Raw genomic sequence first — 27,590 nt, 5'->3', positions numbered from 1 at the left:
TCAAAGTTTGATGGAGTTTATTAAGTACACAGCTATACAGATACAGTTCATCATATCTTAGCCAAGCAGATACTTATTTAGTCATTCCGTTGCGTTGCAGCTTCTTGATTACCTTCCTAGTGACTGTAATCAGGTGATCTCCTGTCTATCCTACGTTACATCTAGACTAACTATGTACAGCATACATTATATCAGATTACATAAAGAGAGGAAATTATTAGGTGTTCTAGTCAGCAGAAGCCAGTAGATGGAGAGCATGAAAGTAGGAATCAGAGTGAGCTCCGTCAGCCCATCCGGCCCTTTAATAGACAAATAAAGACAAGACAAATAACATTTATATTACTGACTAGGAAAAAGGTAAATGTGACCTCATCTTAGCCATCCCCCACACCCGGCTATTGGCTTCGACCCCTCGTGGTGTCATAATACACACCTACTCGATTAATATTCAATGCCAACCTTCCCTTACTTACAGGAATGTTCTCTGTAAATATGGCCTATGTTGATTGTTCTCGTAGTCCATTTGTCTGGGGCAGTGTAGGCCTGTGGCCTTCCTTCAGGAACATGTTCTCAGTATCTGCTTGCTATTCATCTGTTTCAAGCAGACACTGAGATGCTTCTGCCTGCATCACAAGAAACTCTATTTTAAAGGTATATTCTGCGAACAAGCCTTTTACCTAAACTCAGTCCAAATTGAGGCCTACTTAAATTATAACACCCTTCAAATGCATATTTAAAAAGTTCAGACCCTTAGGTAACTATTTATGTCTTTTTTTTTTATTGTAATTTTTTTTTCCATTAAAAATTTTATTTGGGTAATATTTGGGTGTGGGAAATAATCAGTTAACTTTTAATGTTATTATATGTGTAAATTTTAATGTAAAAAATATGTAGATGTAGTTTTACTATTTGGCCACAAGATGGCCACCTTGAATTTTTTTTTCTCTCCTTGTGCTTCTCACTAAATGGAAGCACAAGGGGGATGCGGAAATTTTTACGTGCAGAAAGACTGAAGCCTCTGGTAGGAGCGCTTTGGTTTTTCTGCTGGGGACATGGATAGGTGATCAGAAACCATGTTCCACTGATCCCAGGGCTACCAGGGGACACCACGGGGGCAGAAAAGCTTAAGTAACCTTAGCACAGATTGGTGCAGTTGTCTTCTACTCCATACTTTTTAAGCAAGCCTGCCTAATTGATATTGCATATCCCTTCAAGATCGCTGTCAACACTGGTTATCCTAACGACCCTTGGGCTCCTATTCAATGGCGGTTCCAGCTTCAAATTTTTTTGGGGGGGACAGGATGGCTAGCTGGTGGGGCACATTTGGGTGATCAAAATCAATGTTTGTATGGTGAGCTTTAGATATTTTTTTGCCTAACTTTGGTGATAAAATTAAGGCTAACTAGTTCAGGAAAGATAGGAACAAAGTGTAAACATCACAAACAAAACTTACAGACTTTTGAGCAGAGCCGATTGTCCAAATGATGGTGCTATTAGTGAAGAAAAGTTACCTACAGATGTACTTGGCTGGTTTGCTGACATATTTAATCCTTAGTACATAGCAAGGAAATGAGCAGCGCTACTTAAAAACAGACTAGTGCCTACCTGCAAAAGAGTGCAAGCCCCACTTGTGGGGTCGAATACACACCGAGCATACACATCACCTGTCTACCACTAGAGGAGGATGTTGGTTTCCATTAACAGCTTGCATGCAACCTATTAAGTACTCGTCCCTCCCACTGCGAAGAAGTCAATCCTCCATGGGAGGGGCCTAACACTAACTAAATCCTAACCTATGTATATGCATAGCCTGGGTGCGGCTAATCAAATACATTCGAAAATTGAAAATTGCGCAAAAGGTGGATCAGCGCAACCCCAGGCCGCCTCCAAATGGCCTCCATCAGAGATGCGCTGAGCCCCCCAAGGAACTACAAACGCACCTTGAACCCAAAACTTCTGTTTGGGTTCAAGGTGCGTTTGTAGTTCCTGGGGGGGCTCAGCGCATCTCTGATGGAGGCCATTTGGAGGCGGCCTGGTGATCCACCTTTTGCGCAATATTTAATCCTTACTTGCTAGCAAGCTGCTCCTGTGTGGACAGATAACAGTCACACTGTGTGTGTAATTTGTTTATCTTAGTAGCTAAGCATTGCTGGAGCGTAGAGCTTGTATTTTACATACATGAAGTTTTGCATCTGGATTATTCCTGTCTGTAAAATACAACGCTAGTTTATTGTCTAATGTAAAAAAAAAAACAGTAAGCTTTCAGCTTTTAAGCCTTCTTCAGACTCCATTCCTGTTGACTGACAATTTAAGAACAGTCAATTAGAAGTAGGTAGAAAGATGTTTTTGCAAATATAAGTGTCATCCAGATGCATTAATTACAAAGGATAGTGCAAGAATTGTAAGGTAATTATGGTATATAGATTAGACCAGGGGTCCCCAAATTTTTTCGGTCGAGGGCCAGGTCAACATACTTCAGACTGCTGGGGGGCTGGAACATACATAAAATGATGTTGAAAAATATTACATTGAATCTAGGTATTGATTCCTCCCAATCATGCCTGGAGGAGAACTCCCAGCATCAGCAGCCATTCAGTCATGCGGCGCCCGCAGAACGTCTTTGTGCACCAGACAGTGAAGCATATCCAGGTGACAACTTGCCATCCAGTTGGACAGCAGTGTCACCTGATGCAGAATTGGATTGGATGCCAGCGAATGACTGCTCACTGGCTTCTACAGTATGTGGATGGGTGGTGCCACCACTGATGTTCTATATGTGGGCCACTGATATTTAAAGGTGCAGTGGACACATTTATAAGTTATACATTTTGTGTTTGGGGGCCAGTGAAAAAGCTTTGGGGGCCTCATCCGACCCGCGGGCCTTAGTTTGAGGACCATGGGATTAGACTATTGGTTAACTTAATGCTTACATAGACTCAGGCTGACATGAAGTTTTTTACAGACCCTATCCTGTTCACTGTACACTGCTGGAGCCAGGAAACAGCTAACTGTACGTTACCAAAACGGGAGAAGGGGGCACTCAGGATGGGTACAGTGATTTCTTGGGGGGGGGGGGGGCAGTGCCCCAGCATGTCCCAGTGTAGTACCGCCCAAGCTCCTATTATCCACACTCCTTTCTTGGTGACTAATTTCAAGGTGCTGATGTCCTTTCTGATTCTTTTCATAAACTGAAATTTTGCTGCTGAATATACTGGCATACATAAAAATGCATAACTCCTTTAGTGATACGTTATCCTTTTCCAGAGTTAAGCCCAAACCAAAATGTGTGCACAACTATATTTTAGCAGTGGTTCCTCTGTCAGAATGCAGTATTTGCCATTGAATGAACATAACATTTTTCATTCAAGTCATAAATTCTACTTTAGGTTCATCTATCTACAGGAGATTCTTCCAGAAGCTTTCTGTGTTGTCTTTATAAAACTGCACAAATGAGTGAAGTATGGTCCAGTGAGAGCCGGGGAGCAGATATACAACATCAAACCAACAAACGTTGATTTAGGTAAAACCTTTAATGACTAACTGTACATAGCTTATTGCAAGCTTTTGAAACTTTACGTTTCTTCTTCAGGTATTACCTGAATTAACGTTTGCATCAAATTATTGCATTAAATACTTGTCAACTCACTTGTATCATTTATTGATGCCATTATCGTCGCATAGATGTAGTGGTTTTCTCCTTGAAATGCTGCCATGTAGTTTTGTCCTAATGGTGAACACATGAACACCGACAATTCAATAAGAATTAATGTTTCATATTTCCAATTCATAAGAAGCCTTTAATTATTTAGACATTTGCTCAGAGATCTTTTAAACTCCATACACACTCCGTCAGCCAAAACAAACGACCAACGATGGGTCGGCTGAGAACCGTTCTAAAGTCTCACTGTGGTTGTCATCCATATAGAAAGATACGTACTAGCAGATCGGTTCTGATGATAATCTGTGTTCATACTGATTATTAACAAAAATGATAATAAAGTACTCACGTGTGGCACATTTCTGGGTCCTCATTTTCACGTTTCCGTTAAAAGCATACCATTGTTGTGCCATTGGTGAGTTAAAATGTGCTCCGACATTTTCACTCATCGTTAACCGCGGGGGGTCACTTTTTTTTTTTTTTTAACCAAAGGCCATTCCATACTAATCCTTCTTGATCTGTCCGCAGCTTTTGATACTGTTGACCACACCTGCTCCTACAGATATTTTTTACCTGCAAGTATAAATGGGCTTTACAGTTTCTTAGGGCTAGTGCACACCAAAAATCGCTAGTGTAATTGCAAATGCTTAGCATTTTTCGAAGCGGTTTTTGAAAGCTATTCCAGGCACGTGTCTATCAATTTTTTTTATTTATGCCTATCGATTTTTGGAGCGTTTTGTGTAGTGATGTTATCCTTCCTCTACACTTTGACCTGGAAGACATCAGCTTTTGTAAAAAAAATGCTAAGAAAATCGCTCTGTTCTAGCGTTTCTTAGAGCGAATTTACTCTTTTCCTATACTTAACATTGAGGCATGATCACCTAAAAAATCCTGCAGGGACCCGCTTTCGCGTTTGGGAAAAAATCACATCGCTCTGGTGTGATCCATCCCTTACAAATATATCAGCCAAGCGCTTTGAAAGCACTCTTGGTGTGCACCAGCCCTTACTCAGATCAGATTTCTTATCCACATCCTTTGTCTGTGGTTGTACTTCAGGGTTCTGTCCTTGGTCCCCTCCTCTTTTCCATCTACATGCATGGTCTTGGCAACTTAATAAACTCATTAGGTTTTCAATACCACTTAAATGCTGATGCTATACAACCGTACCCCTAAGCCCCAGATCTTAACACCCTCCTCACATGTGTTCCTGATTGCTTGTCTGCTATAACCGCTTTCATGACCTCTCACTTCCTAAAACTCATATGAGTAAAATGGGACTGATCATTTTTCCACTGTCTCTGCCCGATAACAATAAAAGTTAATAAGACCTATATTACTTCAGTTCCCTTTGTCTGCATTTTATCCAGATTAACCTCTCTCCTTTCCTTATTATATACATTTTATATTGTTCACTTAACTGTTTCCAGATGGCAGCGACTGAAATCTATGGCCTGTTTGTTCCATTATTCCTGCCAGGGCGTAGATTTCAAGGCCTCCGTGCTGTTGCACCCGCTTGTTCTGCTGTCACGCTGACAGTAGAGCTTCTGTATATTGGGCAGGAGCCAATTTCCTTGGCTCCTGACCCTGTGATAGTTGTGAGCCAATCACAGCAATCATATTTCTTAAAAGGGTACGGAGGGCTCTGGTCTTAGAGGGGCCATAGCTGTCTGGCCCCAAAGTGGTTAAAGCACACTTGAAGTAAAATGTAACACAATGAGATAAACATAGGTACATGTAGTAATAGCCCTACTAAGAAGGTGTTTGAAGTCCTTTTCTGTTTTCCAGTACAGCATTTGTTAAAACCTAGAGTTTAAATCTATGCAAGCATATTGGATAGCATTTTAGCCTTACAATTCAAAACTCAGCCAGGGCACTATCTGTACAGAGTTTTTATATTCTCCGTGTCCTGTGCATTTCCTACAGGCACTCTAGCTTCCTCCTACATCCCAAAAACATACAGATAAGTTAATCTACTTCCCCCTAAATGTAATTAGAATAAGATGGATATATAATTATGATAGGGATTAGATTATGAACACCTCTAAGTTACAGTTAGTAACTATGTACTCTGTAAAGTGCTGTGGAAAACGTTAGTGTTATATAAATGCTAAATAATAAAATTAAATGAGCTTTTTTTAAATTCAGTCCATTTCCTGAAAAGTAAATAGATGCCAAAATGTGTTACCTCTCTGAGAAAGGGTTTCTGATAAGGTTTTGGTGCTGGAAACTTCAAAGGGCCAGTACTTCTGTTTGTTTTTCAGATTAGCAAGACAAATGTGTGACAGCTGCTTTTAGCATTGATTCTTATAATGAAGGGTTTAAACGGAATATAAAAATATGAGGCTCATTTCTATGTTATATTAACCTTTAGTAAAATGCATACAATTAAGAATATCATCAAATGTTTATTTTCACTTCAGGTTTGCTTTATTAGATATGATAAACATATGTGTAACTGCAAAATAATATTAGCATAGCAGAGTGTTAATGTCATGTTTTTAGGCACAGAAAGATCTCAAAAAATGGGCAACTGACCTGCAAAAATTAATTGTCTGGTGGTAAACGTAAAATTATTTTCATAAATTCTGTAGTGTGTGGGTATACATTGGGATGTAAGTAAAGTTTCGTACACAGATGGTTCTCGGCTGCCTCTGTTAAAAAGTTAGCATGTGTACAATGATCCCCAACCCTCTCCAATGCATCACAGAGAGATCCAGTGCATCGGATCATTTCTGCTGAGCACAAGCCAGGGACATTATTTTCTTCCTTGCCCCTCCTACTCTCTAATGTGCCATGTGTCATCCCTCTCTCTCTCTGCTCCATAGCAACATACTGGTCACTAGCCTGTAGGTTATAAATGTATCTGTACAGAACTCGGCCCTGAATTGTTGCCTGAGGGATCGAGTCCTGATCCCTGCGATCAACAGTACTTCTACATATGTACGCAACTTAACAATTGCCTTTGCAACTTTTAATCAGGTTTTTTCTGTCTCAGTTAGGTGTCTCCTACTTATTTAATATACTGCTTTACCCTACAAAAATGGTACTGACATATAATTGACACCAGCAAATCTGGGCCCTACAACTCTATCACCTAAAATGACCCCTGTCCAACCCACCAGGTCCATGCCCCAGTCCCTGTCTAAACATGCTCTAGAAACAATGAAAGTTTACTTCCTCTTTATCTTTGACAGACTGCAGAAGTATAGCCCATGAACAGAGAGTGAGCATGTCACCTTATGGTGCCACTTGTGCTAATTTCATTTAAAATGTTAGAAAGCAGCCAACTATGACTAGCAAAGGGATAAAGAAGTCTGGGCTTGCTATCTGAAGTTTAAAGATTTTTTTCTAAACTGGCTCAGGGTTCCTGTGCTGACCCCCTAGGAGATAAAACATTGATAATATGAGGATGAAATGGACGATACTAGGGAGCTTTCCCAGTGTCTGTGCACCCTGTGAGATACAATGAGCTTCTTAGCAAATTTTCATGATAATAGAAAACTACAAGCAAGATGTGGCATTTTGAATAGATTCTTTATTTTAATGATCAAAAGATGGACATGGTTTCTAAGCAACCTTTGTGTCACAATGCTTCTAAAAAAACCTCAACAGTATCCAGGAATCCCTAAATTCTTTTGTAAAACTGCACTTTGGAAATATTACTACTATCAGATATTCGACCATTTTAGTTTTTTCTTCTCATTAATTTTCTGAGATAAATATGTGTAGTTGATCCCAGGGCTGTGGAGTCAGTACAAAAATCATCTGACTCTGACTCCTCAGTTTATGAAATCACCGACTCAGACGCCAGGTTCCCAAAATTGCTCCGACACCTCAGTCTAATTTTTACAAAGCCTATGGATTTGGTTCAAAAATTCTCTGACTCCGACTTCTCAGTTTATTGAAGCCACCGACTCCAGGTACCCAAAATTGCTCAGACTCCTCGACTCCACAGCCCTGGTTATGCCATCTGACATATTATCTTGAGAATCATGTGAATTTTGCAACACAAAGCACTACAATTCCTACACAACCAATTTTGGTCATATTGCCTAAAGACAAAATGATTCTCGTAGTCAACAACAGTGAACAGTTTTCCAGGCTTGTTGCAATGCTGCATTTGGGGTGTGTGCAGTAAAAACCTCATCCAGCTAGTCCTGATGCATGAAGTAGGTGGTGTAAGTTATCAGCTCATGCTATGATACACTACTGCAGCATAGCATGCGCTGAGCTCGCGCGCTCCTCGTCATTAAGTTGCGCTGCTTTAGCACCACAGCTTGATGAATCAAGCCCATTATGCCTGATACAGTGAACCTTTCTGGGGATTATTATGGTACTTCTGTTTTTTTTATCTTTATTGACATACAAAGTTCATAGAACAGAAAAAGAAAAGAAATATAACATAACCCTTATAATTATTATCACACCAGGAAAACTTCTCCACATATTAACATTAAAATAACTTTCAATCCAACATATTTACCAAGATGCGTTTTTAGCTTTATCCACTCTTTTAATTTTAATATTTAAAAAAAACTCGTAACTATTCTATAACTAAAAAAGAACATGGTAACTATATTTCCTCTTATTTGTATAATACCTTTTTCAAAATAGTACAAATAAAAAAGAACTCAAAATCCCAGTTCATGAAAAAAATGTTATATATATCTTACAGAGCTTTATTTTGAATTATTTTTGTATTGAAAAAAATAACTACTCTTATAATTACTGTCTCTTTCCTGTTGCATCTTCCCTTCTTCATTCAAACATGCAATCACAATCAGGGGTGCCTCTAGCAATTTTGTCACTCCAGGCGAGAAAACCTGTGGCGTCCCCCCTCCCCGCCTCTTGGCACCGCCCCCCATGAGAATAATCGTAATGCGGCAGCGTTTTACCAGTACCAGTTTTACTGTACATACACGCATGCGCACACTGTACATAAATGCATACACAGACACTGTACATACACTCATGCACACACACACACACACACTATACATACACACTGTACACACACGCATGCGCACACTGTACACACACACTATACATACATGCACACACATATTGTACAGACACAAATGTACACACTGTACACACACTATACATACATACATACATGCACGCACACACTCTACACACATACTGTACATACACACACTATAAATACATGCATGCACACTGTACACACATACTGTACATACACACACACACTATACATACAGTACATGCATGCACACACTGTACACACATACTGTACATACACACACTGTACACACACACACTATACAAACACACGGGAAAAAAAAAAACACGTCTTCACCAGAGCCTTGACAAGTCCATCATTTATATCTGCCTGTCACGCTCTCTTTGGCTGGAGCTGCACCACAAGACTCGAGAGGGAGGGTGGATCTGTAGCCTGCACGCCGTGAAGCTATCTCCTGTAGGCTACTGTAAGCTTGCACCCCGCTGTGAATCTCCAGTTTCTCCTGGGTTTGGCGGATAGTCTATTGGCCGTCCGTCAAATATCCCCATGCATTAAAGAGACTCTGTAACAACAAAAACCTCCCCTGGGGGGTACTCACCTCGGGTGGGGGAAGCCTCCGGATCCTAATGAGGCTTCCCACGCCGTCCTCTGTCCCACGGGGGTCTCGCCGCAGCCCTCCGAACAGCCGGCGACTGTGCCGACTGTCAGTTCAATATTTACCTTTGCTGGCTCCAGCGGGGGCGCTGTGGCGACTTTCGGCACGGAAATAGACGGAAATACCCGATCTCCGTCGGGTCCGCTCTACTGCGCAGGCGCCGGAAACTTGCGCCTGCGCAGTAGAGCAGACCCGACGGCGATCGGGTATTTCCGCCTACTTCGGCGCCGAGAGGCATCAGAGCGCCTGCGCAGGAGCCAGGAAGGTAAATAATGACGTCACCGCTGCCCGGACTGCACGGAGGGCTACAGCGAGACCCCCGAGGGACGCAGGACGGCGTGGGAAGCCTCATTAGGATCCTGAGGCTTCCCCCACCCGAGGTGAGTACCCCCCAGGGGCCGTTTTGGCGTTACAGTTCCTCTTTAAGGACCGCCTCACACAATTATACATTACACATCAAAGTTACCTCACCCCAAGTCGTATCTCCAAATTTAACTCTAATGCCCCTAACCAATGCCCTAAGGCCTCTTTCTCAGTGGGACCTTAAAGTCGCACATTATAAAAATGTATAACGCAGACTAACGCACAGCAATACAAAGTCTGTGCGGCATTCACAGTGCACATGTTGCGTTGTGTGTAACGTGTAGCAATATTTAGAAAGTGCTGCATGCTGTGCGTTTAGCAATAAAGTTGCCGCGTTATGTGTGTTGCACATGCTCAGTAATGTTTTGTTGTTTTTTTAAATGTAACGCAGACTAAAGCACAGCAATACAAAGTCTGTGCGACATTCACAGTGCACACGTTGCGTTGTGTGTAACGTGTAGCAATATTTAGAAAGTGCTGCATGCTGTGCGTTTAGCAATACATTTGCTGCGTTATGTGTGTTGCACATGGTCAGTAATGTTTTGTTGTTTTTTTTTAAATGTAACGCATGCGCCGTTTTCGTTCCATCAGTATGCAACGAAAACAGCGCACCAAGAGACACATAACGCAGTGCAAAATAAGGTCCAATTTCAGAACCTATATGCGCTGCGTTAGGGGCACATTGTGCGACTTTAATGTCGCATCAAATGTGAAAGGGGCCTAAATGCAGAGCCCTCAATCCCACTTTTATACACCTTTATTGGCAATGTCCCCCAATCGCTGACCTTTGGAAACAAGTAGTTGACTTCCTTCACGACATAATGGGATACCCCATAGCTATTAAAAGCTGTGTATTAAATATTTATGATGAAGATATTAACAAATTTGATAAGACCTTTTTGATAGAATCCACTTTTATGCTCAAACAATGTATAGCATTCAGGTGGCTTTCCCCAACCACCCCCCCCCCCCCCCCTACATATACTGACTGGAGTCAGGGTCAAAAACTCTCTTCCTCTCAAAAAATTGGTCTACAACCATAGAGGCTGCCCCTCTAAATTTTATAAGATATGGGACCGCTGGATTGATAATCCTGGCCATTGATTCCATATATGCCATGGTTTGTTCTCCCTTTTTCACAGTATCCCTCCTCTTTGGATACCCTCTTCCTCATACCTTTCTCTACTCCCCCCCTCCTCTCTCTCCATAACATCCCCACCCTTGGGCGCCAAAATCCCGCTTCCAAATTTCCCTCCTCCCCTTTTCACTCCCTTTCCCCCTCTTCTGTCCTTATGAATACATGGTATATAGGTACTACTGTACGACCTCTTTTGATAGGCACAATGTCTACTAATCTGTTAAATATGCATTGATGTTTATATTGCACACTTGTACTACTTCTGTTTTATACTTCAATAAAACTTTTGGTCAATGAAAAACAAATTACTGGAACTGTATGATGTAATGCCATGCTTGGATCACTACCTCTCTACTAACATCCTGTATGCTAACTTTCAGGTCTATATGCAATTCATTTTTTCTCCTGAGTTTTTCCTAGGAGATAATTCTTCCATCGTCTCTTTAAAATACGGGTAACTATTCAGCACTTTGCAGTGGAAAAAGTACTGTCAAAATTATTTTTAGAATTTTCTTACTCGCAGGTGGCTTAAAGTGGACCCAAATTAAAAATACAAGATTTCAGAAATAAAATCGATATAATAATAAATAGCAGCCTTTTTTTCAGCTGCATGATGACAAATATAAACTATTTTACATTTATTGGAGAAACCCCTCCCTTCCTTTCATATTCCCGGGACAGAATCCGACAAACTGGTGTAGTAGATGGTGTCCAGCAAAGGAGGAATTGCTAATGGCTGTCCCCAGTATAACCCTAGTTATGAAAAGAGAAGGGTGAAAAGCATGCACTGAAATGCTCATAGGTTTGAAGGAGTGTTTATTTATCTTTGTATGTGTCAGAGTGGTGCAACAAAATATTTTTAATGCCTTTAAAAGGCATTTTATTGACAAGGGGTGAATATATCACTAGGAGAAAAAGTGAATTTCACATTGGCCCGTCTGTCTTCCATGCCAACCACCCCAATCATTTAATTACTTACTTAAAAACCCAAAGGCCATTATGGCATATGTATTTTTCATCTATGTTTAGCACTAAACAATGTTGATCACTCTTTAATACTTTAAAGGGACTCCGAGCAGTGCAGAAACTATGGAAAGATGCACATCATTTTAAAGCTCTCTTTCTCCTCTTTCCAATGATATATAAACCGCCACCCTACACCTTTTAGTTTTCGCTATTTTCGCGATTGAAATTGCCGCGGTCGCGATTTCGATCGCGAAAATAGAGAAAACTAAAAGGCGTAGGGCAACGATTTAGGTGTCGTCAGAAAGAGGAGAAAAAGAGCTTTAAAATGATATCCATCTTTCCATAGTTATATTGTATTACACAGGGCGACTTTTTGTCAAAGTCAGCAGCTGCATTCAGCAGAATGGAGCTCCTGACACTGGGGAAAGTGTCGTCCTGTGTAATACAATATAACTATGGCTTGATGGATATCATTTTAAAGCTCTCTTTCTCCTCTTTCTGATGACACCTAAATCGTTGCCCTACACCTTTTAGTTTTCTCTATTTTCGCGATCGAAATCGCGGCCGCGGCAATTTCAATCGCGAAAATAGCGAAAACTAAATGACGTAGGGTGGTGGTTTATATATCATTGGAAAGAGGAGAAAGAGAGCTTTAAAATGATATGCATCTTTCCATAGTTTTTGCACTGCTCGGAGTCCCTTTAAATTCTATTTTCTGTAGTCTCTTTTGGCCTTCTTACCACCTTTCGAATAGGACATTTAGGATCTCGAACACTCTTTTTTCCTTCCTCACTCCCACGTATCAGAATAAGATTTATTCGCCGAGTATACCATATTTTTCAGACTATAAGACGCCCTTTACTATAAGATGCACCTAGGTTTAGAGGGCAAAAAACAGGGAAAACAAATACTAAACCTGGTGCGTCTATATTCCAAGGGAATCTTGTAGAGGTTCTTACCCCAATTACTGTGCCCTCCTCCTGCCCCCTTTGTGCCCTCCCACACTCCCGTGTAATGTAAGCCGCCGGTACCACTCACCTTATCCTAGGAGCCCGCGGCGATCACCTGCTGTCCCACCACGTGTCCCCGGGTTTCCTGCTCTGCTCCCCCTCTGTAAATGTAACGTCAGCAGCCATGGGTATCACTCACCTCATCCTGGGAGCCTGCGGGGATCAGCTGCTTTACTTGCTCACTTCTTCCCCCTAGTGCCGGTCTTGTTTGTAATAACAAGGTGACCAGGAAGTGCTGGTACTAGGGGGAAGGAGTGAGCGAGTGAAGCAGCTGATTGCCGCGGGCTCCCAAGATGAGGTGAGTGATGCCCGCAGCGGACGCCACTTACATTTAAAGTAGGAAAGTGGAGCAGGACACCGGGGGCATAGAGGGGGACACCTAGAGGGATAGCAGCTGATCGCCGCGGGCTCCCAGTATGAGGTGCATGATACCCATGGCTCCCGCCACTAATTACTTTACAGAGAGGCAGTGCAGGAGGACACTCTGGACATTACAAGGAGTCCCCGGCATTGCGGCGGTTCTTATAAAACAATAATAATACAAATCAAATTAAAATTACTTTTACTTTGTGTTTCTGGTTTTATGCATCCTAGATTATATTTGCTTTAGCTGCTGCTGCTTGGCATTGAATACTGTTGTTCAACTTAAAGAGACACTGAAGCGAAAAAAAAAAATATGATATAGTGAATTGGTTGTGTACTATGAATAATTACTAGAAGATTAGCAGCAAAGAAAATATTCTCATACTTTTATTTTCAGGTATATAGTGTTTTTTCTAACATTGCATCATTCTATAATATGTGCACATTACACAACACTCAGCATTCAAAATGAGTCTTTCAGAGCAGTCTGTGAAGTAATGACCTCTCCTCTAGCAGAGGAAAAGTAAATAGTCTAGTAACCGTTGAGATAATAAAAGTCAGATAACAGCCCTCTCCACGACTAACTTAAGCTGGCCATACACTGGCCCGATTTGCGCCCGTTTCGACAGCAGATTCGATCACTGGGATCGAATCTGCTGCCAATCGTTCACGCTACACGCCGAATTTCGATCCGTTTCGTCCGATCCCGTCGATCGCGCCGTGCGGAAAATAACCGTTGATCGCCCGCGGGTAAAGAGCGCATCGCTAGCGGCGTTCGAGTGCCTGACGACCGACGCAATAGAGCCCGCATACATTACCTGCTCCGCCGGCGCGACTCCAGTCTCCCGGTCACCGCTGCTCTGTCTGCGCTCTGGTCTCCAGGTCCGGCATGCCTCACTTCTTCTAGCCCGGCAGGAAGTTTAAACAGTAGAGCGCCCTCTACTGTTTAAACTTCCTGCCGGGCTAGAAGAAGTGAGGCATGCCGGACCGCAGACAGAGCAGCGGTGACCTGGGGACTGGAGTCGCGCCGGCGGAGCAGGTAATGTATGCGGGCGGCAGCACCACCACAACAGATTGTGAATGGTTTCAGGCTGAAATCCGTTCACAATCTGTTTGCAGTAAAGGTGGCCATACGATCCCACTCTGATCAGATTCGATCAGAGAGGGATCTATCTGTTGGTCGAATCTGATGGCAAATCGACCAGTGTATGGCCACCTTTAGTCGGAGAGCTTAATGGCTTGTTTGCATAGAGATGACAACTGGAGTTTCTCAACCCTTCCTGTACTGGAAACAATTACACTGATGTATCTGATCTTAATGTTTTATTTAGCTGTGCTACACATACAAATCATAATATCATTTTTTTTGCTTCAGTGTCTCTTTAACAACTGGTATTCCTTTTTTTAACATCTGATGTCCCCAGCTTTATCACATTGACTGTATATGGTGCTCTGTATTGGCCTTTTCTAGCATGTAACTATCCAGCTGAGTGATGATAATTGAAAACAATTTTCGATTACTGGGTATATGCGAACATGGTAACATTATTTTGTTCTCCATCAAGAAAATAATTAAAAAGAACTGGATCCAGAACTGACACTTGGATCCTACTGCTAACAGTTTCCTAATCTGAGTATGATCTGCTTACTACTATTATTTGTCTTCTATCCCTGAAATAGTCCTCCACCCACTTACACACATTTTCTCCACGTCCTTGCATCCTCATCTTCTGCACCAGGCTGTTGTGGAAAACGGTGTCAAAAGCTTTTGTAGCGTCCAAGTATAGTACATGTTTTATTTTCCCAAGATTGATTAAAGACTGAGCTTGTTAAGGTGCCGATACATCATTCGATATTGTGGCCCGATCGACGTTTCCATGTAATAATTTTGTAGGATCAAAAGAGAATCGGGTGATTGATCTTTCAGCTGGAAATTGATAGAAGGGATTGATCGGACATGCTGGCAAAACTTGATTAGGTGCGTGGCGGTCACAGTGTATCACGATGATCAACGGACCCCTGCCCGGTGCCCCCCCCCCCCGTTGTTTGCCACGTTTTAGAGTCTCACTTATCCACCAGTGCAACTCCTGGCCTCCTCCAGTCCTCGGTGTCACCATGAGCACCTGTTCCATGTGACACTGGTGCATGTGTGACATCCCATGTTCCAAGCCATGTAGTACCGGCGCTCACGGTGACAACGAAGACCGTCAGGAAGCCAGGACTCATGCGGGTGTACAGGTGAGACTTTAAAACTGTATCCGAAGACATAACAACAAAAGTTGTTTAGGTGATACCTTTATTGACTAACTGTACAAGATTCCTTTGCAAGCTTTCGAAACTTTAAGTTTCTTCTGCAGACATGTTTCAGACTGGATCAGAACCATACACTATACACATTAAAGAGGAGCTGTTAGGTATAGGGTCTCAGAGAAAATAAACACATATATCAGTAGCTAAAGATTGGCTGTACTTACATTACATATGCATTTCACTGTCCACGTTTGGATTTCACAGAATTTGTATATAGTATATGCAGAGAATGATGCTCCTGACAGCTCATGGCAGGTTCCATGTTTGTGAAGCCAAATGTGTCGTCATGTCCTGCCTGCTTCTGATCACAGAACAGCTCATACTGAATAACACAGTGTGCAGTGCATATTAATGAGCCATGTGGCTAGGAACAATAGCGGACTCCTGCAGTGTACTCTGCCAGGAGATTTATCTGTGCTGTGGCTGGACTGAGTTTTAGAAGCTGCTGAAACTTGATCCCGTCTTCTCCTTAGCAGCCGAGGGGAGGGCCCCAGAATGCTTTGCAGTATGTTATGCGGCTTGCGTCCTGCTTAGCTCTAAGCATTGCTGATAAGCATACATCAAAGGTAAGATAGATCTTTATCTTCAGTAATGTCTTTTTGGCTTCCTTCTAAACTGTTTAACACAGGAGACTAGAGGTTTAAATTAGCTTCTGCAGCCTGACAGTTACTCTTTAAAGGTATCACCTAAACAACTTTTGTTGTTATGTCTTCGGATTCTCTCCATGACTAATACCGGACCACCCGCAACTTTAAAACTGTACACTTGGGTAGGGGGTAGGGACTTTACATTTTCAAAAAGGTGGGCCCGGCAGGCGGTGGTGGCAGGACGATTTGAAATCTATTGCGAATTGTGGCACAGTGTGTGGGCAGGCAAAAGATCCCTCTCTTGTCAGATGTGTCTAATAGTTGATCTGCCCATACATCGAGTGATGCATGGCCAGCTTTAGTCAAAATATCTATCTTTAGTAAATCCATGTTGATTACATTTAATAATTTTATTTAATTCGGTGTAACACAATTTTGCATAATGATACCTTCAGTTAACCCCCAACTTATGTTAATTTTACTGTCCTACAGTTTCCCACTTTTCTTCCCCTTCTTGATTTAAGATAAAACATCGTTTCCACTCTAGTCTGGAATTGACCTACTTGAAATAGTCACATAAAATAAGGTTAACCTCTTCGTATCCAGACCTTGTTTCCCTCTTATGGACCAAAGCCGTTTTGACATTTTAGCTATGTCCCTATTTAATCAGCAACAAACATTATCCCTACTTATGACACCTAAATTAAAATTAATCATTTTTTTCAAGACTAACTAGGCTTTCATCGCATGGCATTTTTCCCTTGAACAACTTTGTTTTGTTTGCATTTTAATATGAAAAAATAGAAAAAAAAAACAATAGTTTTAGCAATTCCAATTTAAAAACAAAAGAGCTATTGTAGCAAATTTTGTTTGGCTATTTCTACTGTTTATCACAAAAATTACGTTCCGGTCACAATTTATGGTGAAGATATTGGATTCTGAAATAATGCCCCAGTGTGTATTTTTCACTATGAACTGAGAAGAAAAAAATATTTTTTAATGGTTAAAATCAATCTTATTGGCTCACGGAACATATATTCGCTTTCACCAATAAGTGCTGCAGCAGATAGTGCCGGAGGTTTTGCACAGGAGCAAGCCCAATCATGCACAGCTGTGCTTTAGCTACACGACTCATATCTACATCCTCGTGGCTTTGATGAAGTCAAAGAGGACGTAGATATACTGTAGTGGTGGAAAAAAGTAGTTAAGCGGCCTACTGATAACTCATTCTTTAAGGGCCTGTTCAGACTATATGCGTTCCTAGCCGTTTTCAGGGAACGCGTACTGGTACCAAAAACGCATAGAAACGGCTCCTAATGCTTTTGAATGGGCTAGTTCACATGTATGCGTATGAGACGCATACGTTTCTCATCCGCATTGCTGCACGCAGTTCTGTGCGATACGCATAGAAACGGACGCAATGAAAGTCTATGGACGCGTATCAAAAACGCGTGCTATTGCGTTTTTAGCGCCCGTTTTCCTCTGCGGTTCCCATAATTCTTTTTTTTCCCCTGGGTCACGTGTTTGTGCAAAACGCAATAGAAAACGCATTCAAACGCAAGAAAAACGCATGCGTTTTTCAACTTGCGTTTCTTTGAATTTATACGCGTTCTACAAACGCAGCAAGTATGAACAGGCCCTAAAGGACAACTTAAGTGAGAAGAATATGGAGGCTGCCATATTTATTTCCTTTTAAACAATATCAGTTGCCTGGCAGTCCTGCTGATCTATTTGGCTGCAATGGTGTTTGAATAACACCAGAAACAAGCATGTGGCTAATCTTGTCAGATCTGACAATAATGTCAAAATCACCTGATCTGCTGCATGCTTGTTCAGGGTCTATGGTTACAGTTGTCCTTTAATATTTGGGAATGGACTGTAAAGAACCCCCAGTTTGTTATGAGTAAAAATGTAAGTAAAGGACACATTTAACATATCAGATTTAGTTCGCTCTTGCACGGCCACTTTTTTTTTCTGTTTCCAGTTTTGCTACTTTGCTTACCTTTTAGTTTTCATTACACTCCCTATATTTCTGTAATACAGATTGAGTTCCCATATGCTTTAAAGAGAACCTGTAACAAAAAAAAGTCCCCTGGGGGGTACTCACCTCAGTAGGGGAAGCCTCAGTGTCTCAATGAGGCTTCCCCCTCCGCTGTAGCTGCAGGCAATCCAGCGCTGGCTCCCCCGAAATGTCCCGCAATCCAGGGCTCGGCAAGCCGACAAGGCTTGATATATTTACCTTCCCTGGCTCCAGCGGTGGCATTGTTGCGGCTCCCCGCACGGAGATAGGCGAAAATAGTCGATCTCTGTTGCGTCCGATCTAAGTCACGTCTTCATTTCCGTTCACTTCTATGAGAAATCTATCAGACAAACAATCGAAAAAATCGAATCGGACCTGTCAGAAGTTATTTATCGAACCATCTATCTGCCAAAAAAATCTCATGGTGTATTTCCAGCATTAGACATCTGACCGTTACATCCGGCGATCATTTCGGGTCCTATCCAGTCCGCTTTGTCAAGGCATAGGCAGACAAACGTGTACCATTATGTGGTTCAGGTGCCTGACAAGATGGAGAGAACACTGGAGTCTCTGCTGCAGTGTGGTAACGCACTGCATTGGGATATTGTAGTCTGTTGGATTGCATCGTACATGATGAACATCGCAAAGACGTAGTATTGCACTGTTAAGTTTTGCCTATGTACTTTCTGTACATTTTCTATGCCTTACGTAAAAACATGGGCATTACAGATCCAGTTCTGTATACGCTCTACTGAAGTAACCTAAATGAGTTTAAAGGTTCTCTTTTTCAAACTATTAAGCTATGGCTGGTATACACAGTTAGAAACCCAGATGACCAATTAAACACACCGATTGATTTACTGATCAGTAATCAATCAGAAGGGAATGCAAATAGCTTTTCGGGCCAGTCTTTTGTTCCAGGCAAGTTCTCCTGTCCCTGTGGCACTATATTGATCAGTTGTTTGCACATATGCATGGCCTGACAAAATGCAAGATTGACTGATATTTACTAACACGTCCAGTCACTTCATAACCAATAAAATGACTGTATATTAGTCTTTCTAATTATTTGGTTCAAAAATGCACTTACTATTTGTGGGCAATCCAAATAATTTGAATGCAACATTCATAAATAAGAAGAAAATATTGGATAGAGATTGAAGCCTGTTTTAATCCCTTTCAGGCTTCTTTTACACTGCAAATTGCAAATCAAATTTGCGATTTTCAATAGATGCTAGCAACACAAGAAGCATAATGCAGCTGTAATGAATAGCGGAGATGCCGCCACGCGGTCTGGCGGCGGGGCGGCTGTCTCCGCGTTCAGACCGGCGGTTTCCGCACAGCGACTTGTGTGTGGTTTGCTTGGGCCTTCTAGTGCACACAGATGGAGAGCTACGCGCGCGCGCCGGAAGACAGGACCTTTATGCCAGCAGGAGAGGTATCAGCTGATCAGGACGATCAGCTGATCTCAGCAGAACTCCTGATTGGCTGAGTGGCTGGGGGCGGTGCTGCGGAGCGCTGTAGTATATATAGATCTTGCTTGTCAGTTGCTGGGGGTCTGCCGTTGTGAATACTTAAAGCCAATGGGTACCGGATTAAAAAAGAAAAAGTCAGATACTCACCTAAGGAGAGGGAAGGCTCGGTCCTAATGAGCCTTCCCTCTCCTCTCCCAGTGCCCTCGGTGCTGCGCTGGCTCCCCCGTTCGCGTCCGCCGCCGCAGGGACTTCGGAGGTCTTTGGGAGCACTCGGGCTTCCGAAGACGGGCCGCTCCATACTACGTACGCGCGAGTGCGTCATAGAGGGCGCTCGCGCATGCGTAGTATGGAGCGGCCGCGTCATCAGGAGCCCGAGTGCTCCCGAAGGCTTCCGAAAGCATGCGGAAGTGGCAGTATTTGACTGAACTGGTCGAATACTGCCACGGGGGATCCTGCGCGGGACTGGGCACCGGGAGAGGAGGGGGAAGGCTCATTAGGACCGAGCCTTCCCTCTCCTTAGGTGAGTATCTGACTTTTTCTGTTTAATTCGGTAAACATTCACTTTAAGTGTGAGCACTCAGACCTCAGTCAGATCCTACAGTGTGTTAGAACCAGTTGGAACTGGGAATTCACACTTAGCCAGATTCCGCTCTTAATGTTTACTTTGTCATCACTGTGTTATACTTTAGACCAGTTCCAGGGTGTTGAGACCAAGGACCTCACACCCAAGCATAGGATTACTGTGTCATTACTGTGTTATACTTTAGACCAGTTCCAGGGTGTTGAGACCAAGGACCTCACACTCAAGCATAGGATACTGTGTTATTCTCTAGACTAGTTCCCGGGTGTCGAGACCAAGGACCTCACACCTCAGACTAGGATTGTGCTTGATATCTGTTATGACCTCTGGCTCTGTTGACCTCTCTCTTGCTTTCTGATTCGGTACCTCTGCCTATCTGTCTACCAGTTGCCAACCTTGCCTGTACCCGGTTACCGAATCAGCCTTCTGTCTCTGTACCTTATCTGGTCGTGTGTTGCCGACCTCCTGTCTGACCCTTCTAACTGTCATTCATCCCTCGAGTGATCAGTCTGTCTGTACTACCCGTGACACTAATCCACCAGGTCTCAGTTAGCTGCAGGGACCTCCTGCTCCTCAGAGAGTCCTTCCTGCAGTTCAGCCAGTGGCCTCTACCCCATAGGAGTCCACTGGCTGCAGTACAGTCTGATTCCCAATCCATCTGGGAATCCTTGGCTGCAGTACAGTCTGATTTCCAGTCTATGAGGGAATCGCTGGCTGCAAGATTATCTCTATCTCCTCCTCTTAAAGAGAATCTGTATTGTTAAAATCGCACAAAAGTAAACATACCAGTGCGTTAGGGGACATCTCCTATTCCCCTCTGTCACAATTTCGCCGCTCCCCGCCGCATTAAAAGTGGTTAAAAACAGTTTTTAAAAGTCTGTTTATAAACAAACAAAATGGCCACCAAAACAGGAAGTAGGTTGATGTACAGTATGTCCACACATAGAAAATACATCCATACACAAGCAGGCTGTATACAGCCTTCCTTTTGAATCTCAAGAGAACATTTGTGTGTTTCTTTCCCCCCTAAAGGGGGGAGTTCATAGCCGAACCACAACACTGAAGAACTTGGCAGCCTTCCAGACACAGGCTGACAAGTCTGACAAGGGAAAAATACATTGATTTATTACAGAGACTGTAAAGTGCTGCAGTAAGCCAGAACACATTAGAATAGCTTTTGGAACTTGTAGGATGATAAAAAACAGGATGCAATTTTTGTTACGGAGTCTCTTTAAAGAGATAGTGGATTCTTGTAAAGAAAAATAAAAAAAGACACAAGGAGACCGGGAGCCTGATCTGGTGTATTATCAAAGGGACACCAGGATATGTGTGTAAAACAGTGATATACTCACAAAATTAGGTTGCTGTAGAAAGCAACCACTTTTCTCGCAAGTGAGGAAGTACCGTCCTCACTCGGCCTTGCTTCCGATAATAGGTTTGGTCGCAACTCCAGGTAAAAAGTTGGCCACTTGGATAGCCTCCAAGTAGAGGCGTGCGTGGGTCCACTTTTTCATATCCGCACCCGACCCGCTTTCTGATGAATTTGATACCCGCAACCCAACCCGCAGAACTGCTACCCGCACCCGACCCGCAGGCCCGATACCCAACCCGCTACCCGCGACCCGTTTTTTTACATTTTCTTCTAAAGTGCACATTTATAGTAACATTGGGGAGCTGTAAAGTTAATAAAACCTATTTTTATACACAAATCAAAGCTAAAGAAGGTTTTTAGCTTGTTTTCACTACCCGCGACCCGCACACCGCTACCTGCAACCCTACCCGCACCCGCAACTCGCTACCCGCACCTGTAGCTTAAATCAATTCGGGTACCCGAACCCGACCCGCATTTCGGGTTACCCGCGGGTACCCGACCCGCTGCAGGTCTCTACCTCCAAGTGTGCACTCCCCTATACAGCTGGCACCCATGATAGCGACACTCCACCCCAGGCACATCCATAGACCTGAGGAATCGGCTGTAGCCGAGAAACGCGTTGTCATTTGTGCCCCAATAAAATTTATGAAGTATTTACTACTACCTTACGTGTGAGTTTCACTACTATAAGGTAGGAACAAGAGAACCTTCTTTCCTAGTATTATATTACCTTTTATCGATATATGTCTACAGGCGCCTCCTACCTTCCGCCAATCTTAAAGAGATAGTCCCTGCACAGCCAGAGGCCACCTGCTCCTCAGGTGGTCACTGGCTGTAAGTAGTATCTGTGCCTCTCGCTCCACGGGAGATAGCCTTACAGTTGCACCAAGCACTTACACTTCTTTAGGTGTCCAGAGGTTAGTCATACTTGTATTATTGGTGATTCTGCAGATCATCCATAATCAGGTATACATCTGTATTGTTGGTGATACTGCAGATCATCAATAATCAGATACTCTCTGTGTGCTGACACCAATCGTTACAGCAGCATGCAAGACTTTTTCACATCAAAAATTATAATCGCATGTAGTGCAAAAAGAGCCCTTGAGCCCTTTTTCACTTAAAGGACCACTATCGCGAAAATCATAAAATTTTAAATACATGTGAACAAACACAAATAAGAAGTAGGTTTCTTCCAGAGTAAAATATGCCATAAATTACTTTATCAACATTGCTGTCACTTACAGTAAGTGCTAGAAATCTGACTTTACTGACAGGTTTTGGACTAGCCCATCTCCTCATGGTGGATTCTCAACATGGCCTTTATTCTTTATAAAGACAGTCCCTAAAAAATAATTTATACAATGATGTCGGTCAGCCTCCCTGCTTACTGCACAGTTTTTTTTGGCAGTTGGACAGAGCAACTGCCATTCACTAAATGCTTTTGAAACTAATCAAAACCCTGAGAATCCCCATGAGGATATGGGCTAGTCCAAAACCTGTCGGTTCTATCAGATTTCTACTACCTACTGTAAGTGATAGCAACAAAGGAGAAAAGTAATTTATGGCTCATTTTACTCTGGAAGAAACGTACTTCTTATCTGTATATGTTTGCATGTATTTTAAATTGTAAAAGTTTTCGCAATAGTGATCCTTTAATCAGTTGCTCTCAGTTCTAACTGAAAGAAAACGGATTTTCAAAGAAATGTCCATGTTTTGCTATGGCTCAGTTCCCACTATACACATTTTAAATGAAAGCTATTTCAAAATGCACTGCTATGGAGAAAAAAAAAATGTGTACATTAAGTGTAAAAGGGCCCTTAGTCTCATACTACACAGTGTATGTGCAATGAAAGGCTGAAACAGACAGAGCATAATTTGTACAGATACCCCTCATACACACCAGTAAGATTTTCCATAGATTGCCTATCAGATTGCCAAGTGTATGGCCAGTAGTGAGTAGTTTATATGCTATACAATCCCTGAATAATTTGATGAAAACAACCAATACAAACTATCATCTATCTGATCAACTGCTTGGCTGTTGAATGGTACCAAGCAAACATCTAATTTTGCTTATATTTTCAATCACAGGTCATATGTTTTGTGATCTGTAGGTGTGTGCGTTTGCTTTAAATGTCTGGCTGGTGTACATGGTCACAGGAAGTCTGTCCCCTGCATTTGACTTCCTCAGCGTACGTGAGAATGAACGTTGCTTTCCTGTGACATGTGTCCTGCTTATATAATTTTACGGTGGTTTGCAAAAGAAACAAGGAATACGACTGGTTGATGGTGACAACAATCACAACACAAGCACTCCCCACACACAAGGCCCTCGGCTGCAATTTTATTTTTGAAGAACAGCTAAACTAGATAAATTTTACGAACAGCACCCTCTAATCTTGTCACTAGAAATGAGCTTTTAGTTTATCAAATCAGAATTGTTTTGCCATTCACAGGAACCAGAAATAATGGGGGTTGAACTGGAACATTTTCATAGGCTAATCAGATTTGGGAGCTGTGATTAATTTATTCAATGAGTCAGGCTGCTGCCAAATGAATAATCGTCACCTCTTGAATCTGATTAGCCCATTGAGAAGTTCCAGTTCAGCCCCTGCATATTCCAGTTTCCATAGATCTCTGGATGCCAGTGGATCTGCTTCTTGTACTCTGGATTCTGTTCCTTCCTTCAGTGTACAATAAAAGCACAGGATCAGCAATACAGCCTGGGCAAAAACAAAACATTTTTTACAAGGAAATCAACAATGCCCCCTTCCTTATTCCTGTCACTAAAGATGTTTAGAAGTAAAATACTCCTACAAACAAGGATTTGCATTGGTAGAGCATGCTCTGCTTTTGTGCAGTCACACACTTGGGTTATAGGTCAGTTGAGAGGAGATCAGGATGTGAGCTTACCACAGGAAAGCATCCTGTTTCCCCCCCGAATTCACTTTTGTGTCACTTGTGGCTTCCTTCATCCCATCTTTATCACCTGGCATCTTCTTCCGATCCCCAGACCAAGCCTTTTCCACGATGTCACCGCTAGTTCCCCCTCTGTGCTCTGATTTCGTTATTATTCGGAACGGTAACTTGTCCCTTTACCAGGCTGCACATTTACCCCCCGGACAGCTCATACTACAAGCTGTGCAGAATGTGAAATGGGATAAATAACGGTGAGCTCCCCCTGCATAGAATAATGAGCCCCTCCTCCTCTCCCAGTTACAACTACCCCCGTCATTATTACAGCCGTCCGTGACCCGCTTCCCCTGATTACTAGATATGACAGTGATGTTCTCGTCTCGCCCGTAGCCCTCATTGTACTTTCCGCAGCAGCGTTTGCCCTCTCCTCTCCAGCAGCACTTCTCCGCCGAGCTCCGCCTCCCCTCCTCCCTCTGCCTGTATTTCCAGCGCTGTCCAGGGCTCGGTGCTGTTGTCTCTCTCACTGTCTGATTGAGCCCAGGCTGTGCGGGGGCTCCCTGCGGGATCAGAGCGCTCCCCCGCCGGGACTCCACTCCTCACATCCCCCTGCTGGGACTCCGCTCCATCCCCAGCCCAGCCTGGCTTTATTATGTGTGTCTGCAGTGCAGCCCCAGCAGCAGCAGCGAGAGCAGGAGGGGAGAGAACCGGGACAAAGAGCAGCCAGCCGGACGGGAGGCATGAGATAGGGAATCTGGGCGCTAGCGGCGGATTGCATGCAATGCATGGGGCCAGCTAGCGACAGCGGAGCACGGGACACACACTGCACCGGGCATCGGCCGGAGGGACGCTGATCAGCCCCAGCCCTGGGCTAGGGAGAGAGCTAGACTGGCCGGGGAGAGACGGGGAGCATCTAGCCGAGCAAGCAGAGTGCTGGCCCGCGGAAGAGAAGGGGTATAGTCAGGGCTCGTAGAGGGGAGGGAAGGTGGCACTTTACCATCAATAATACCCGGAGGAGAGGGGCAGCTCTTGGCAGTCTGATCCCAGGAGGAGAGGGGCAGCTCATAGCCGGTGATCCCGGGGTGGAGAGGGGCTGCTCATAGCCGGTGATCCCGGGGTGGAGAGGGGCTGCTCATAGCCGGTGATCCCGGGGTGGAGAGGGGCTGCTCATAGCAGACTGATCCCGGGGTGGAGAAGGGCAACTGCTAGCCGGTGATCCCGGTCGGTGATGGGGACAGCAGAGGCATTGCTGGGGATGCGGAGATTGACACTGCGCTGTCACATCACTGCACTTCTGGAGAACTAACATAACAGGGCTTTCCACCTACACAGTATTATAATCAGAATATCACGTATTATACGGGCGATCCCCCTAACATTCCGTCCACCGCCAGTCAGTGTCCGGCCATTGTGGCTCCACACACACACAGCACTCACCCATATTACTGGCAGCCTAGGACACACGGCGGCCACAGCTTCAGCTATAGACCGAGGAGCACATAGCAGCACTTTCCCACACGGTCCAGACAAAACAGTAAATAGACTAATTTAATTATCTCCCCCCCCTCCCCCTAGGCTATAGCATTTATCCTCATTTTTCCTGCAGCACTTCGGTGACTACCCCTAGGGCTTGGGGTGGGGGGCACCACTGCTCCTCCTCCTCCAACCCCCCTCTGCACCCAAGGGAGTCACAATTCTACACAATAGGAACTTTAGCACAGTAAGTGAAAGAGGGGAGAGTTTGCAGGAGGGATCGGGCCGCGGGCGGGAGACGCTGTCCCACTTCTCTACTGAATCATCTCACAAGCCGGGCAGAGTTTGGAGGGGGCCGCAGACATGTCCAGGAGGAAACAGGCCAAGCCGCGCTCCGTGAAAGGTAAGCGATTCTCCTCCATGAATTGATTGCTGATCGGGTCCCGGGCAGGTCACTGGAGACTGGACCAGTGATGTTGGCGCATGCTGTACATATAAAGTGCTTGCGTGCCCCGTGTAGCCGCTCATCATCAGTCCCGGAGAGTCAGTGGAAGCGCAGGATGGAGCAGTACTGATACTAAGAGTGCTGCTCAGTACTAGCAGTAGATGATCTCCATAGAGTGGCAGCCAGTAGCATCCGGCAGGCTGGCCTCTCTGAGGAAGTCCGCTATGGATGGAGGCTGAACCGTGAACCTGGCCTGTATCCTTCCACTGAGGCGCATTGAGTCCGGTGCTGCGGCTCCGATCAGACACGTGGGCTGGAGACAGTCTGCATCCCTTTCACTCTGCTGTACAATAAACAGATCCGCCCTTCGTGCAATGGTACAGCCCCGTCACACTTTCACTTCTCTCCTAACTATATTGCTGCAAACTTCTACCCTACACACCACTCTACAGCAGGTCACAGTGCTTGTCTACATTGTAACAGCATCACACAGTGATGAGGCAGGAAGCCAGGTTCTAAGCAAGGATCATCATTCCAATCTGTGTGTATCTATGGCTAAATATTGTGTTCATTGGGCATGGCACGGGTCAGAATATTAGGTATAGAGAGGAAGATATAGCAACTGATGAGCATGAGCGAGGAGAGGGTAGAGGTAGGCATGGCAGTGGATAAAGTTAGGGCTAGGTACAGGGTGGTGGAGAGAGAATTAGATAGGTTTTTTTTCGGGGGGGGGGGGGGGGGGGGGTATGGTGTAAGGAACAGAAAAAGATAAGTGTTAGCTACAGAAAGGGGAGTTTAGTGTACCACCAGAGAGGTTTGGGTTAAAGTTTGGAGCAGAGAAGGGAAAGGTCATTAGACAGGGAGTGAATATGGTTAGGCAGTGGGGATTAGGTGAGAGGGGGGGGGGGGGGGGGGTCAGGGATAGCCATAGAAAAGGCAGAGGTTAATATTAGTGGGTGGTATTAATAATCCAAACATTTGTATAGCGCTTTTCTCCTATCAGACTCAAGAGCTGCATCCACTAAGGGCACGCTCAAGAGGCCACCCTGCAGTGTTAGGGAATCTCGCCTTCAACTCCTTTCTGAATAGGTACTGACCCTAGCCAGGATTCGAACCCTGGTCTCCCATGTTAAAGGCAGTGCCCTTAACCAGTACACTATCCAGCCACTGAAAGGAAGGGGTAAACGTTGGGGTTAGACATAGGGCAATGGGGAGGAAGTGGGAGAGGTTAATGTTTGGCATAAGAGAGGGAGGGATTTTAGAATAGAGAGAGGT

The 27,590-nt window shown here is 43.9% G+C and overlaps 1 protein-coding gene and 1 long non-coding RNA gene across 5 annotated transcripts in view; one reads left to right on the top strand and one right to left on the bottom strand.

The window, feature by feature from the left end:
• Positions 1-55: 55 nt before the first annotated feature.
• Positions 56-25,665, bottom strand: LOC137538733 (uncharacterized). The gene is made up of 3 exons (XR_011024873.1): positions 24,398-25,665; positions 3,647-3,724; positions 56-299 (listed from the first exon to the last, which is right to left on the bottom strand). It is a non-coding gene; the product is annotated as an uncharacterized lncRNA (long non-coding RNA).
• ZNF423 (zinc finger protein 423) overlaps positions 24,919-27,590 on the top strand; it is a 464,204-nt gene continuing 461,532 nt past the window's right edge. For 2 of the 4 annotated variants that reach the window (XM_068261033.1, XM_068261032.1), the window contains exon 1: positions 24,920-26,273. In XM_068261033.1, coding sequence (XP_068117134.1) covers positions 26,234-26,273 — 40 coding nt within the window. In that variant the 5' untranslated portion in view covers positions 24,920-26,233. Of the gene's footprint in view, positions 26,274-27,590 lie in introns of all 4 variants that reach the window. The other 2 variants (XM_068261031.1, XM_068261037.1) reach the window with 2 other exon arrangements.

This window comes from Hyperolius riggenbachi, chromosome 11 (assembly GCF_040937935.1).
Source record: "Hyperolius riggenbachi isolate aHypRig1 chromosome 11, aHypRig1.pri, whole genome shotgun sequence".
In the NCBI taxonomy this organism is placed as follows: Eukaryota; Metazoa; Chordata; class Amphibia; order Anura; family Hyperoliidae; genus Hyperolius; species Hyperolius riggenbachi.
Note: the sequence above shows the minus strand (reverse complement) of the source record. Positions and strands in the feature narration are given on the sequence as shown.